Source organism: Gallus gallus, chromosome 1 (genome assembly GCF_016699485.2).
Source record: "Gallus gallus isolate bGalGal1 chromosome 1, bGalGal1.mat.broiler.GRCg7b, whole genome shotgun sequence".
Taxonomy (NCBI): Eukaryota; Metazoa; Chordata; class Aves; order Galliformes; family Phasianidae; genus Gallus; species Gallus gallus.
The window spans coordinates 107,671,225-107,686,706 of record NC_052532.1 but is presented as its reverse complement, the minus strand read 5'-3'; the positions used below and the strand labels follow the sequence as shown (position 1 = coordinate 107,686,706).

The window sequence follows — 15,482 nt, the reverse complement described above, 5'->3', positions numbered from 1 at the left end:
AGGATTGAATTTGACACTCATCTTCTAGCAAAGATAAACAGACTGTCACCATGGCTTCAGCATCAGCTTTAGCCAGCTTTGGTGGGCAGCGCTGATCCTGGGGAACTTCCCTCCCTTCCACCCTGACCATCCTCTTCCTGTGGACGAGCACTGCCTTTCACATGGTCACCCCAATAGGGAGGGGGAGTGATTTAGGCCATAGCCAGGCACTAAGTTATTCATCCACCCACCCTTCTACCCTCTCATTTATTTGCTTATGTGTGTGTGTGCTGGGAAGCAGCTTCCTAGCACAGTTCACTGAGCAGTTGAGTGAGGTCTTGTGTGTGCACCCCAGGGATGCTCTGACCTACATGTGTTTTTGGTTTTTTTTTGGCATTTTCATGTCTGCTATGCCCAAGTCCTCTCTTTTGGGCTGCCACTACAGATTGTTACCAAAGGGAGACCCACAGGACACCTCTTTATGTGTGGCTGTGATGACAGGTGTTATCAGATGGGAATCCCACTGATTCTTAAAAATTGAAGTGGAAGTGTAGAGGAGCAGGAGGGAGAGTGTAGGGCTGAAGGTGTGTCACTCTTTGAGTTGACATGCTAGACTGAAGTGTGTGAGCTGAGCCTTATGGAACAAGAATGTACCTCAAAGTAAGAAGTCCCAGGGATCTGGGTTATCTCTCCAAGGACCATTTTCCCAGTGATAATTCATTTTGCCGGGAAAGCAATGGCCAATTTCACTACAGCTGGAGCAGCTGCAGTGAGTGGACATGAGCCTGACAATGCTTTGCCATATACTCTGTATGAGCTGATTCTTATGTGATATTATTTTGGCTAACTATTAATTTACATCCGTTGGCCTTAATTCCATTCCATTCCATTCCATTCCATTCCATCAAATCTGGCTTTGTGCAGCTCTCTCTTTTCTTCGTATAGATTGAATGGCGACACTATAGCTCTGCTGGGGCCATTCCTTCCTTTCTCAGATTGCTGACATTAAAGAATGGGCGAGGAGAGGAAAGCAGAGAGGTCTGTGTCCTGTGGACAGTGTTAGCATTTGTCTGCAGAAGTTTATGGTAGCTCAGCATCTCCTGTGATCTGACCAGTCCCAGTCTGATCAGAGGACCGCACATGGAAATCACTTTGAGAATGTTTTTATGCACCTCTACTGTTCTGCAATTACTTCTTTGTAAGTAACTCTATGAAGAAGTTATCCAAGCTGTGGTTGTTAAATTAACTTAGAAAGACACGGTGTAGATATTTAGAATACTCATTTTTTCTCACCTCTGAAATTCAGAAATATTAGAAACAGGGATTTATATTATAGGAATGCAACAGAGATTATGTAAATTTTTCTGATTCCTCATCATCATTTTTCTTACACCTTGCATTTTAAAACAACACAGGTGGTTTATGTCACATGAGGAAAGTAGTAGCAAAGTGAAGAGGAAAAAATGTGTTTCATACACTTATTTATCATTTATTTATGAACTTACATCTGCTTTCATCAGTCAGTGATTGGCAAAATGCCAATCATCTTGAGTGGGAGAGTGCTAAATTTAAACACCTTGATTCTAAGTAACTCTGAATGGAGGCAAGGCTTCCGGATCTGGGACCCATGAAGAAATACCTTTTTTTGACAAACATTTATCAGCAATCAGAGCTTTAGACTGGATAAAGTGCTCTTGGGTAGCACGACTGTAGCCTTTACAGCTTCTTTTCTTATTATTTGGGTAAATTCCAGGTATAACACAGTATATTTGCAAAGGGTAAAAAATAACATGCAGCTGTGAAGAAAAACATCTCAGGTTTCATTTCAGACCTGGAGCCAGGGATGAATCACTGCAGAGCTGCACCCCTTGCACTGGGCACAGGTTCTGAAAAGCTGCTTTTCCACTGCCCCTGCTCCCCTGGTGGCTCAGAAATACAGCAGGCTCACAGAATGTCCTAAAATAAAAAGCCTTTGAAGACAATCATTCTTTTGTTCTTCTGGGCACTAAAACACAATTGTCTAATGTCTACTTGTATTTTCAGTTTTGCTTTCTATGCTGTAGAAGTCAGCTCCAGCCACCTGAATTGAGCCCTGTCTAAGTGGTCACATAAGCACACGCTCAATTTGAATTACCCAAGTAGTTGTGTTAGCTCCTACAGAGCTTCTTACATGCTTCAAGTTACGCACAGAAGGTTTGCTGAACTGGGGATCTTTTTGTCCACCCAGTACACCAACAGGGCAAAACTCTTGATTGTTTCCTTCTGGATTTTAATGAAAAATTATAACCCATTTATGTCCTTCTACCCCACCCTCTGTCTGTTTATGTTCATATCAGGGAACCAGCTCAGCAGCCCTGTCAGGCTGCCAAAAGCTGTCTGCTGCTACTGGATCTTTCACATCACTTACTGCTCAGTGTTTACAAGAGTGTTTTTAATGCACAATTACCCATGGAAGTGGTGTAGGCTAGTACTGATACTGTATTTCACATCAGCAGCAGGATTTTGATATGCCTTTATCCCATGTTCCTTTTCATGGAAAAAAGAAAACCATAAAAAAAAAAGAAAAAAGAAAAAAAAAAGAAATTGTGCCAGGAAGGCCAAAGGATACTGTTAGCTCTCTGCTTCCAAAAAACAAGTCAGTGAATGGGCCAAACTGCTCCTTCTTTTTTCTTTGTAACATAGCCAACATTGGGAATCAAGATAGATGTTGCACAGGTATATAGGAGAGCGGGAGTTGGACAGTGATTCCAAATATACATGATTTAGCATGCAGACTCACTCACACATAGATGCCACTTCTATTTGCTAAAGGTAAGCAGAAAAAGCCAACATTTTAGTCACAAGCAATCATCTCAAAAGCTCACTTTCAACATGCTTATGTCTGAAAGAGAAGTTGTTTTGTTTTGCTTAGCTCTGTTTTGACAGAAATAAGCTGCATCCCAGAATTATATTTATAGGTATATAGCAGGATAGGAAAATTAAACCTGAGAGAATAATGCTGAAGTATTCTCATTCTATGGTGGAAGCCTAAATCCACAACCACTCAGTGACAGGCAAGGCCATGTGCTGACTGTATTTTCCCTTGTGGTTATTATTCAGTTCTGTAGCTGACAGAGTAATTGTAGGATCTTTACAAAAGGCAGATTTCATATGTAGTATGTTAAGCAGCACCCAAGATATTTTATACCTGAAAGAGGTATGTGCAGCCAACATTTCCCAGGCAACATTCAGGGCCCTGTTCCTTCTCCTAGAGAAGATGACAGTACCTCTGGAATGATATCTGCGATGTATATTTTTTTTAACTGAATACCATTGGCACTTTTTTGTTGTTGTTTTATGTTGGTGGTGGTGGTTGGTTGGTTGCTTTTTATATACGTATACCTTAACAAAACATGGTAAAATGAGTAGTAACACTGATTCGAAAAAAATATATATATGCTTAAAAAAAAATTCAAAAAAAATTATATGCTTAAAATGTATTTGCATTGTTTAAGATGTATACTAAATTTTTTCAGCTTCCAAAATGTTAGTTATTTTTGAAACAGGCATGTGGAACAATTATAGCTTCATTAGTTCCTGACTGGTGGCAGTTCTGAGCAGTCAGTGCAACTGAGTCACTTGAGCACTGGATAAATTACATGCCACATCCTTTTGCCGTACACGTTGAGCAGACAGTGGGCCGAACTGTATCTTTCTTTTCCTCTTTGGTTCTCAAACATTGGATTAACTCTTCTGGGAAGGTGCCTGTAGTCTGACCACTGATTGGCTTTCAGTGACATTGCTGCCTGATGCTTTCAGCAACAGATGGGGCTTCCAAGCTGAGGAGAGCAAGAGGCTCTTGTTGGAATGCATTTGGAGCCGGTAATGATGGCAGTTCTTGAAGCAACCTTCCAGGAGTCTGAGCTCTTGGAGGGTCTCTCAGTTCTCTGGGCTGCATATTAGTTAGTTTGCAAGGAATTGAAATGAAGCATAGCAATCTAACTTGCTGCCGGTGCAGTACAACCACAGAGCAATTTCAGCAGTTAAATGGCAGAACTAAATGAAAGGTTGTTAGTAATATAGTATCAATAAAGAAACTCAAGCCCAAGTAACACCATTCTTCCATTGCCAAACAACCTCTTTGCATTTAAAGGTATTCCCCATGGCTCTGTTCATTCTTTTGATTTTTTTAACAATTTTTCTCTCTCTGATGGAACACATTGTAGACATTAAATTAAGGGACAAATATGTTTCTGTCTGCCAGAAAGAAAACTGTGATGCAATTAAAATGCCATTAGGGAACCCTCTGTGGGATATTAAAGCTAGAGACTCTATTCAGAAAGCAAAGCCAAAATTAAAGAGGTGTCTGGTTGCAGATCCTCTGCAGATTTCCCTTTCTTGACTATCGTACCATAGAGACTGTACTAGTCAGGAGCTGAAAGGTTTTTCCAGTCATGTGTGTGGTATTTTGAATCATGGCTTTGGTAAATGTTTCTTTTTCTGTGGGCCATATGCAGAAATATGTCTATGTTGCTTTACATAAAGTGCAACAAAGTGTGGCTCACAACAGTGAAACAGTGACAGTAGTGGAGTTGGAAAGCTGTCCAAAGCTAATGACAGCTAGTTATATTCTTTTTTTTATCTGATGCATTAAGTGCATCTCTATGTTTTGCTGAGTTGTCTGTGAGATGCTTGGAGAGAGAAACACAGCTATTTGCAGTCGTGATGCTAAGCAGCCTCATGAACAAGCCTTCGTTCTAGTCCTGTCTCTGGAAATAAATCATTAGCATTTATAGGTTTGGAGACAAGGAGACCAATCTTAAAATAAGAATAAATATACTGTCCATGGAGATTGGTCATTTTTTTCTGAAGCAGCCAAAGGAATAAGCAGTCATTGGGTAGTAGGCACTGTTTTTCAATGACAACACATTCCTGATGCTCCAGTCTCTCTCTCTCTCTCTCTTTTTTTTTTCATTTCACTCATCCTTGCTGAGGATATTAGTAGGGACTGGAATAATAATCAAAGTGCACCTCTCTCTTCTTTGTCTAGGAATTCACCTGATGACTGCAGCGTGGCAAAAGGAGGGAAAATGGTTAGCAGTTCAGACAATGTTGGGATGAACTATGGAAGCTACATGGAAGAGAAGCATATTCCGCCTCCAAATATGACAACCAATGAACGAAGAGTTATTGTGCCAGCAGGTTAGACTCTCTACTCAAAAATTTTCAAGCAAACAAATGCATTTCCCCAAATAAATCTACTAATCTCATTTAAGTAGACTTGAGGAAGAGGCAATGTGATGCAGGATATCAGGAAGAGCCACAATTTCTCAGGGTTAAGAAAATGATCTGGGAAATACCACAATGAAGCTACCTCCTCAACCTGTTCTTCCTGGTTCAGAGGCAGAGCTGGCTACTTACAGGCACTCAGATCCTATGTGACCATTCTCACTCCTTGTTGTAGCATTTCACCCTCACCTAAAACAAGCAAAATAACAATGCCATTTATCTCTGTTATTCCCTGAGCTTGGGCAGTGTAATACATGGTAATAAGCAAACAGACTACTCCACTGCAATATGAGAGCATAATTGAGAAATTCTTATTTCTGGTGGCAAGCTTGGTAATAGGGTTCTCTAGTTGAATTTCTGTGCACCTCGTCTTCCATGCAAACCTCTGCTGGAAGGGAAGTTGCTTAGGTCTTAGGTCTGCAAAATAGCATGCATATATCTGAAGTCCGAGCGCTAGACCATCATGACATATATGAGTGTCCAATAACTACTGGATATGTGCAGCATATACTCAACACCTGCAGCCTGCAAACAGAAGGGAATGTTTTGCTACTGGTTTCTCTCTAACTGGGATGTGCCTCCCTGAAATATTGCTACTACTATTATGTTGCTTAATAGTCTTGCAGTTTTTCAGTTGCTAAGACATGCAAGAGTCCTAACTGTGGCCAATTTTGCAAGCTGTGATTATTTCAGTTATTGGTCAAGATATGTGTGAACAAATATGTTGAAGTATTCTCTGCAATGGTGTTGACAGTTCTTTTCTGAAGCACAGCAGAGTGATGCACTGAATAATGAAATGTCCGGACAAACTAGATGGAGACCACACTAAGTCTCATGGCATATGAAAAGCAAACATTTGTCTTCTTGCTGGCTAGTACTTTTTTCAGTCTTTTAGTAACCATCAGCATGGTTACCTCAGCAAGAATGGTTTTGGGGGGTTTTTTTGGTGTATTCCTGGAGCTGTGTTTTGAGGTGAATTTGAGTGAGATTCAAGAAACAAGAAGATCACAGCTACAGCCTTGCTATTTTGAGATCTCTACAAGACATATATAGGTAAAAATCACAGAATCACAGAATTTCAGGGGTTGGAAGGGACCTCAAGAGATTGAGTCTAATCCCCCTGCTGAAGCAGGTACACTACACTAGTTCACATATCTTTTGTTCAATATTACATAGGCAGTGTACAACTTATGTGGCAATCTTTAGGAATAAAAAAGCAATATTCACATGTCCAGCTGCATTAACTTCCTAGTTATTACAAATAAGAAACATTTAAAAATTATAGGCACAATGAAAATCTTTTGGTAAGATTCCCAATGTTTGGTTTACTTCAACCCAGTGTGAATTTTTCTGGAGTTCCCTGCTATAGGTATCAGTGATCTCAACCAGACCCCAAGGAGTCAGATTTACTTCCCTCTAGTTTACTACACATTTCATACCAGATGGAGGGGTCCTCTTAGGTGAATTCTGTTGCATCTGGGAGAGTGGAGAAAGCCTCTGAATCTCCAGAGAATCAAGTACTCTGACTTTTAAACACTTAAAATTCCAAGAGAATCATCAGAAGAGCAGAGGCACTGATGGGTGAAGGATTGGGAATGAGCAGCATCATGACAGTCTCTGAATAGTGTCTAGCCCATGGAAAGATGTGTATCCCAAAAGACATAGTATGGCACTGAATTTATGCCATGAAGAAGCTATTTATGCTGTCTTAGTAGACTCAGACACTTCACAGACTTTTATGCAATTGACTACAGCTGTTTAACCTCTGTGTGCTCCATTGTCAGTCTTCGGGATATCACAGAACCACAGAATCATGTAGGCTGAAAGGCAGAAAGTCTTATGAGTCCGTGTCTCCTCAGCTCTTACCTTTCCTCAGAAAAAGTAGAAACTCTTCATGCCAGAAGTTGTCTTACATTATGAAGATGTGTGTTGCAGGTCTTTAGAAACCTCCAGGTTGGTGTGGGCTTACTCTGAGTCACAGGAGTAGCAAAAAGTAGAATGGAAGAGATAGAAAAGGAGGGCTTTATGGATAAAAGCATAACTTCAAGTTAAAGTTAGGGATTCATACATGACTCTCAAAAAGGCATTTGCACTAGTTCTTGTTTTTGTCCCCAGATGGTTTTGCCAATACATCAAGTAGTAAGAAAAAACCTATGTAAATGTAGCACCATACAGGAAAACAGCACAACAATCTATGAAAGGAAGCGTGGAATATTTGGAATATTTTAATATGACCCACTGTAGTTTATGAAAGAAATAGCCAAATCTGAGTGCTTGCTTAGCCTATGCCCAAGAAACAGTAAAATTGATAGAATGGAAATTTCTCTTGAATAAAGATATAAATTCAACAGAGAGCTTTGAAAATTGTTTAGAGACAGGTTGTAGCGTTGCTAATTGGCTGTCTTAAGTGCTTTTCTAAGTAGTATTATTTTCATGTGGACAGGAGACTGTGTTAATCTGTGGATACTAATGCAGAAAAAGGGCAAGATAAAATGCTGAACGGAAGGAACCCCCCCGGGGGGTTTGTTATTAATGAGGGCTTACAGTTCTTCACCAGAATTTTTTAATGGACATTTATTCTCCTTTCCACCCAATACCATAAATTAATTCCTCATGCATATCTACTGGTCAGTAAACAGGGAATCCCCTGTTTCTCCACTTTGGACTACATTCTTTCTGCATTGTTCAGGTGTATCAGAGCTCTCCCCTCCCCAGCTAATTGTATTCTTTGTGATAACATTAGATCCTACGTTATGGAGCACAGACCATGTACGGCAGTGGCTGGAGTGGGCAGTGAAGGAGTATGGTCTTCCAGACGTGGACATCTTGTTGTTCCAGAACATTGATGGGAAAGAGTTGTGTAAAATGACCAAAGATGACTTCCAGAGACTCACGCCGAGCTATAACGCAGATATCCTCCTGTCACACCTACACTACCTCAGAGAGAGTAAGATAGTTTTCTGTCATTATGGTAGTGCCTACCATCAATCTGTGGTTGCTACTACTCTTAGATCTTAACCCAGTGGGTTTTCAGATGTCTTTGTTGCTAATGATGATTTTTAAAATACAGCAGGAAGCTCAATCCAAAGCCTCTTGACTTTGAAGGAAAGATTCCCACTGATTTCAGTTGGCTTTCATTCATGTTGGAGATGAAGAGTTGGGCAACATTTCTAAATTTTCATCTGAGACAAAATTAAAATTGAACTCCAGAATATTTATCAGTACACTGTAGGAAGAAAATCATATGGGATGCAGTGCTAATGTTTTTTCTGGTCACGTACTCATTTCTTTCCATTTTAACAATAATAATGCTAAACAATAATGCAAGCATTGATTTATAAAGCAAATTCCAGGCATGATTCTAAGGACTGACAGCAGTTTGCTCTACTCTGAATAGGATAAGCAAGATTTCACTGAATTGAATAAACGTTCTGTAAATTTGTGGGGAATAAAAAAACTAAAAGAGGGAAAAAAAAAGTCCCTGAGGTCCAAATGCGAAGTGTTTGTAGTGTAAGGCTAAATTTTCAAAGGGAAAGAGGGGACTAGTGAATTCCTGACTCGTGTACTTTCATCTAAGCTTGAGGAAATTTTGCATGTTTGCCTCAGTTTAAAGATTTCAAAGTGAATTTGGTTTTAAAACAAACAAACAAACAAACAAAAAAAGCATTGCAACACCAGTGCGGTGCAGTCTTCTCCACACGCACATTGTCAATAATCAGACAGAAATATTCTGCATTCATAATGTTGGATAAATGAATGCCCTAGTTTAAGCTACCAGTCTAAGCTATAGGACACACACCTCCCTGCAAACTGCAGACAGAAACTGACTGTTGGTAGATTCACTTTCAAACAATCCTCTATGGGAAAATATGGTTTTAAAAGATAATTCTCAATTTTTTTTTCATTTTGGTGTTGCTTTTTGTTTTGTTTTGTAGCTCCTCTTCCACATTTGACTTCAGATGATGTTGATAAGGCCTTACAAAACTCTCCACGGTTAATGCATGCTAGAAACACAGGTAATGCTGGCACTGCTCCCGTTGCGATAGGTCATATTCTGAAAGCACAGGATTCCTGTTTATGGTTTGCTTGCTCAAAGTGGAAATAGTAAACCAGGAGGAAGATGAGCCTGTCCTCTCCTTGCTGTGTGCATGAATTTTATGCACAGACACACAGAAAAACAGTGGGATCTTGTAGGGCAAGATGGTGCAGAATGGTTTCCCCACTGATAATTTCTCATGTCCTATAAGCTAATGGGGCCCCGATACATGATTACCTGCAAGCTCTAAAAACTTTTTTTCTCATTCTGTCTCATTTTACTGTCAGATCTACGCCATGGATCCCAAAAAGACTGCTTGGGCTGAAAAGTGCTTCAGTGCTTGTCTATGTGCTGTGGCTGCTTCCCCCTCATATGCAGTATATATTGTATACTTAAGTAAAATTCTTGTTACCTAGGCAGTTAGCCCATCTCATTTATCAGTCATCATGTGAGGTTTGTGTTGGGATCTCTGACCTGAATGTAATATGATTTTTGTTAATATTCATCCTTCTGTTAAGTAAGTTGGCCCAGACAAGTATGGAGTATGGATGGAAGAATAATACAACACAGGCCAAAAGTGTGTCTATCAAAATGTGGCTTAAAATATTTATGAAAATATTTCAAAATAAATTTTTTGCTGTAGCTGTTCTGTAACAGAGGGTGGCATGGAACTGCACATATAGTGCAGTATACATATTGATAGAGTTGTTTGGAATATTGCATGATCATGCCTGAGGGTATTAGTTACCTACAGTGACCAGAAATAACAATTATATATGATAAATGAAAAAGATAATACAAAGGATAATGCAAAGAAAAAGAAATAAGAAAACGTTATATTCGTATTTCATTTATTTTTTTCACTGTAGTAAAAAGCAGCAAGTTTCCTAGAAAAATGAACTAGATCAGATGATCTCCCACTGAGATTAGATGTTTGGCATTTGATGTAAAGTCCAACTGTGGGCTATGGGCCTCCAGCAAACCCCACCAAATGCAACAGAAAATTTTCCATTGACTTTGATGAGGTTTGGAACAAGCCTTAAGCCCTTTTTAAAAATAGATAATCTCCATAGTCTTTTCCATCTTTGGTTTCCTAGATTCTAATTTGCCAAGCAGTTTCTACATAGAGTTATCCAAATGTTGTTCAGCAGTTCCATGTGTTATCTTTTTCTACATGTGTGCACTGACAATGCTATTCTAAAATTCACTTCACCAAAATGAGATTGCCTGCATTTATACTACTGGGAGCATGCATAATAATATCATGCTGATTATGACCATAAGAAAAATATATTGTTCCATTGGCATAAGAGCTTTGGAGTGGGATTTTCAAAAGACCCCAAAGGGGTTAGGAACAAGCTCTTCTTGAAGTCATTGGTAACTTCCTTGTGACCCTTTTCACATTCCTAGAAATGGCCATTAGAAGTATGTTGATGTAGATAAAGGAATTTCAGTTCCCAAGATAAGTTTGATACTATTTTATATTATCAACTTCAATATTTTTAATGGGGTTTCTGAGAGTCTAGCCCAAAGACCACTAAGGTCTGTGAGAAGATTGCCACTGACATGAATAGGCTTTGGCCCAAGGCTGCAGTCTCCATTGGGAGTATGAACTTATTCGGAAGGTCATACACGAACAAAGAGAAGGCAAAGAAGTTTTATTGCAGAAGAAATGAAACAACCTGTGCACGTGGTCAAAATATGTAGGGAGGGCAGAAGGGACTTACTGAAATTGATTCTCTTCCCCCATTAACACTGATTTTGCACAGACATTTATCCAGTAATTTGAGCGGATTTACACAGGTGCAAAATCTATCAGAAGTCATATAACATTCCTAACTTATAAAATATTTATTCATAGTCTTTATTCAGATACACTAGAAGAGGGAAAATATTAGTGGAATCAGAGGCTGTGAAAATGAATCTTCAGATGTTTTGTCTTCTTTCTCTTTAGGAGGAGCCACTTTTATTTTTCCAAATACATCAGTTTACCCAGAAGCAACGCAAAGAATAACAACAAGGCCAGGTATGAACAATGGCAACTTTTTGCACTACTTATTTAATCTCTCAAAGCATCTCCTTCTTTTACTCCTATTTTCTCTTATAAATGATAGGCTAAATTATGAATACATACACATGTACACAATTATATATATTTGACTGCATATATAACATTGTGTAAAGTAAGATAATTAAATAGAAAACATTTACTCAGTCTGTGTCTTCCACTTTCCTCTGTCTTTGAAGCAGTGCTTTCTAGTGTTCAAAGCAAAATCGGATAGTAAGATTAGAGTTGTATTCTGCTGCATGATCCCAATGCTGCAGATACCAATGCAGTCACTTTTCAGTGTGCTTCATCTCCCTGTCTGTAAAAGGAAGAAACAATATCCTCCTTCATAACAAGAAATCTATTCGGAGAAAGTACTTCAAAAATGCTGGATACATACGTCTCGTGCTATCTACTTTTTATTTATGTTTGATATATCTGATCATGAATTTGGAAGTTTAAATAAATAAAAACAAACCACAAAAAAGTTCTCAATGCTGAGAAGTGTGAGGTCCACTGAAATACTGTGGGTGTGCTGGTTTGTGAAAGGCTAAAGGGAATAATTAAATAGATGAGGACATTGCAATGAAGTTAAAAACTTTCTTTGCATCACCCTTCACAACTAATGATGTTGGAAAACTGCCTGATCTGGACATTTGTTTTTCCAGTAATAAGTACAAAGTGCTGTAAAACACTGAGAGGAGTTGGAACAAAATACTGAATTTAAAGGAAACCCATTACTGAGCCAGAGGCATACATCCAAGTGTTCTGAAGGGACATACACTAGAATTGACTGAGCTCTTTTGAAAATATACTTCTTCTCATTAAAAACTTTTCAATAGAACATATTTTAGCTATATTTTATCAATGTTGTATAGTATAATCCAGGTAACTTTTTTTTTTACATTTATATACATGTATATATGCATGTCTATAGATTGATTAATTGTTAAAATAAAAAGATAGGGAAACACCTGCTATAGTTACATGAATAAGCCCACCCTGCTTAATTTATAGGAAAATAAACTCTTCTACTAAATTTATTCATCAATAAAAATGCCCTAGTGAATGCAAAAGAGACCACCAATCCAATTAATATATTCAGCATCTGGCTTTTGTAAGGAATTTACCAAGATGTCCCACAACTATTTAAAATAAGAGTTAAGTTAGCAAATTGTAAGAAATAAAATATTTTCACAGATCAAGAACTGGCCAATTAACCTGATAGCAAGACTTTAAAAAAGCTTAAATTATGGGTGCTTTAGCATTCTCTGCTATGATAGCTATTAATAATGGGAAAACGGACACAAGAAAAGTAGTGTACAACTTGGAGATATCATAAAATTTTGACATTATTCAAACCTAAAGATTCTTCTGCAGGATCCCTGTTAAGAAGCCCAGAGGTCTTATTTGATATAAATGAATTCACAGAATGCTAACAGATGAAAGCACAAGCTGATAAATGCAGCATAATGCACAAATTATTTGTGTACCTTACTGACCTCAAATTTACCCTCTTCAATCACAAAAGAAGAGCTAACCATAGGCAGCTTTATTTATGGCACAGTGAAAGCCAGTGCTCTAGTTGCTGGATGAAGTGAAAAGAGTAAACATGTGAAAGAGCATAGTGAAGGGTCATATGGGAAATCTGATTGTGCCCTTAAATAAATCAGCACTGTGGCCTTGTATGGAAAGCTACATTAATCATCCTTTATCAGAAAGGCCATTTGCAGCATTAGATGGTGCTTAGAGCAAGACATGGGAATATGGAAAATCTTTTGAGCCTGCTGAAAGATATAAAAATTTGTTCAATTCAGGGTCTGAGGATGAGGAAAAATGATATATTTATAAATCACAGATTACCTGCTTTACTTGCTTCTCAGTATTAGAAAAAAGAATTTCAGAATAGGTACAGATATTTTCAGTGAACAAGAGACTGTATCCTTCATAGTCACAGGTTATTATGGCACCTAGAAACTTTTGAATTGCTCAGAGGAATATGGAATATGGGTGAGAAGACAGAGCACAGATAGAAACTTCACTGCAGCAATGCAGTATAGTACTGGATGTCCAAAGTTCTCAGTAGTTTCCAATGATAATGAGCACGTAACATAAGACCAGATGGACCTTGGTGTCCATTAGCAAATAAACATAACAGCTGAGAGTCTGAGAGTCTGTTGTGAAAGAATACTGCTTTGTATATATTGTTCCAGTAGTGTTGGACAAAAATTGTTTTTACTATACATGAAAAATTCTATTTTCCATATTTGTTTCATCCTGACTTGCTATGGAAAACAAAATAATAGATTTCTCCAAAATAAAAGGTATTTTAAAAAAATCCCATGTCAGATATGCTAAACTCCTTCAGTTCAGCATCTTTAGCCAAGTAAAAAATCCTGACATCATCAAAACAAAATGCTTTATTATAAAATTAAGAACACCTTCTGGTATTGACACAATCTATTGTGGAATTTGTAGTTTGGGTAGAGGGTGTCTTTATTATTCTGTGTGAACTGGTGTATCTTAACTAAACATTTTCTGCAATAGATTATCATACAATTTTGTAAGTATTATATTATCTTTTACAATAGACTTTTGGCAAATGTCTTTAAGGTCAGAATTTTCATTCATTCATTCAGAAAGATTTTTGCAAGAATTCAGTTTTCTGTCAAGAAACTGTTTTGCTAAATTGTTCCTTGGCCTTTCCTGTTAAACATCATGTTTCAACTAGATGGAAAAAGAAGCTTTTCCATAACAATGATCCTTTAATTGAAGAGCAATAGTGGATTCTGGGGACAAGTACCTGATGACATGAAAAAGGTCAAAAATGAGAGTGAGGGTGGGGGAGATATAAACAAGATTAAATGGCAATTAGCCAAATCCTGAGATGCAATTTTAAAGAAGGTAATCAAGTACTACCATTGTTAAAGCACCACAATAGTGAATAGGAAATGAGCAAGGCTCATAATAAATTGCAATGACAAAGACATATTTCTTCAGTCACCTTTACAACAGAACATGATGTTTCAGCAAGCTAGAAGTAGTACAGTGAAGCTATCAGGAGCTCAGGAAGACCTAATATGGGTTTGTCTACATGTGCCATCAAACAGAATTATTCCCATCAAAGATCTGAGATAAGAACATGTTGTACTAACATCCCATGAATACGAGCGGATCTGCTTATCTAGGATAGCAACATGTTTATCAAGGCACAATAATGAATGAAGAATAAGGTTGGAATGTTGTGCTATTTCAAGAAAGGCTGATAACTGGATTTTTCTTTTAATGTAGAGGATGTAGACAGAACAACATCTTATGATGTGTTGCATTAAAAGGCAAAATTTTCTCACTGTACTAAATTTGTACCAAATTTATTTCAGGGCTGTATTTGCCACTGAGTGCAAGTAGACAGCATCACACAGCCTTCTCAGTGTACAGATCTCTAATTATTTGGAGACCCAGAAGGAGAGGAGAGGAGAGGAGAGGAGAGGAGAGGAGAGGAGAGGAGAGGAGAGGAGAGGAGAGGAGAGGAGAGGAGAGGAGAGGAGAGGAGAGGAGAGGAGAGGAGAGGAGAGGAGAGGAGAGGAGAGGAGAGGAGAGGAGAGGAGAGGAGAGGAGAGGAGAGGAGAGGAGAGGAGAGGAGAGGAGAGATGATTGTGGGAGCACATACCTTCTGTGTGATCTTTTTTTCCATATTTGTAGTCTTTTGGGCCAGGAAATGAAAACTGGAAAGAACAGAATAGTTTTTTTTGTAATTTTGCTAGTATCTCCCCTGGCTGCTGTGGAAGCAGAAATTTGGCAAGGAAAGACAGGAGTGGGCAAGATACTAGTTGAAACTCAGGGCTGACAGAAGAGCACTGTTCTGCAATGAGCACCACGGCTGAGCCATCCCTTTCTGTACAGGTAGAGCTTGGCAAATTCTGAAAAGTTGACATGAGTGCTTCTGAATTTCTGAAAGTCTTCAGTCCATAAGATATCTCCAACTGCATTAATAGGAAGTATTGATCTGATCCTGGCCAGGACACCTGCATGTTAAGATTCACCTTCACACCAGTTTTCTGCTCAGAAATAAGTGCTCGTGCAAGTCAATTTTCTCCAAGTTTCTGAAAGAGACTTTGGAATAGTCCTCAAGAAATCAAAGATAAAAGGATA

At 38.4% G+C, this 15,482-nt stretch overlaps 1 protein-coding gene across 7 annotated transcripts in view; it reads left to right on the top strand.

Moving 5' to 3' along the window:
• The window catches only part of ERG (ETS transcription factor ERG), a 152,485-nt gene that overhangs the window by 124,481 nt on the left and 12,522 nt on the right, over positions 1 to 15,482 (top strand). For 6 of the 7 annotated variants that reach the window (XM_046943240.1, XM_046943189.1, XM_015300250.4 and 3 more), the window contains 4 exons: positions 5,009 to 5,160; positions 7,991 to 8,194; positions 9,183 to 9,263; positions 11,238 to 11,309. In XM_046943240.1, coding sequence (XP_046799196.1) covers positions 5,009 to 5,160; positions 7,991 to 8,194; positions 9,183 to 9,263; positions 11,238 to 11,309 — 509 coding nt within the window. The remainder of the gene's footprint in view (positions 1 to 5,008; positions 5,161 to 7,990; positions 8,195 to 9,182; positions 9,264 to 11,237; positions 11,310 to 15,482) is intronic. The other variant, XM_015300260.4, reaches the window with a different exon arrangement.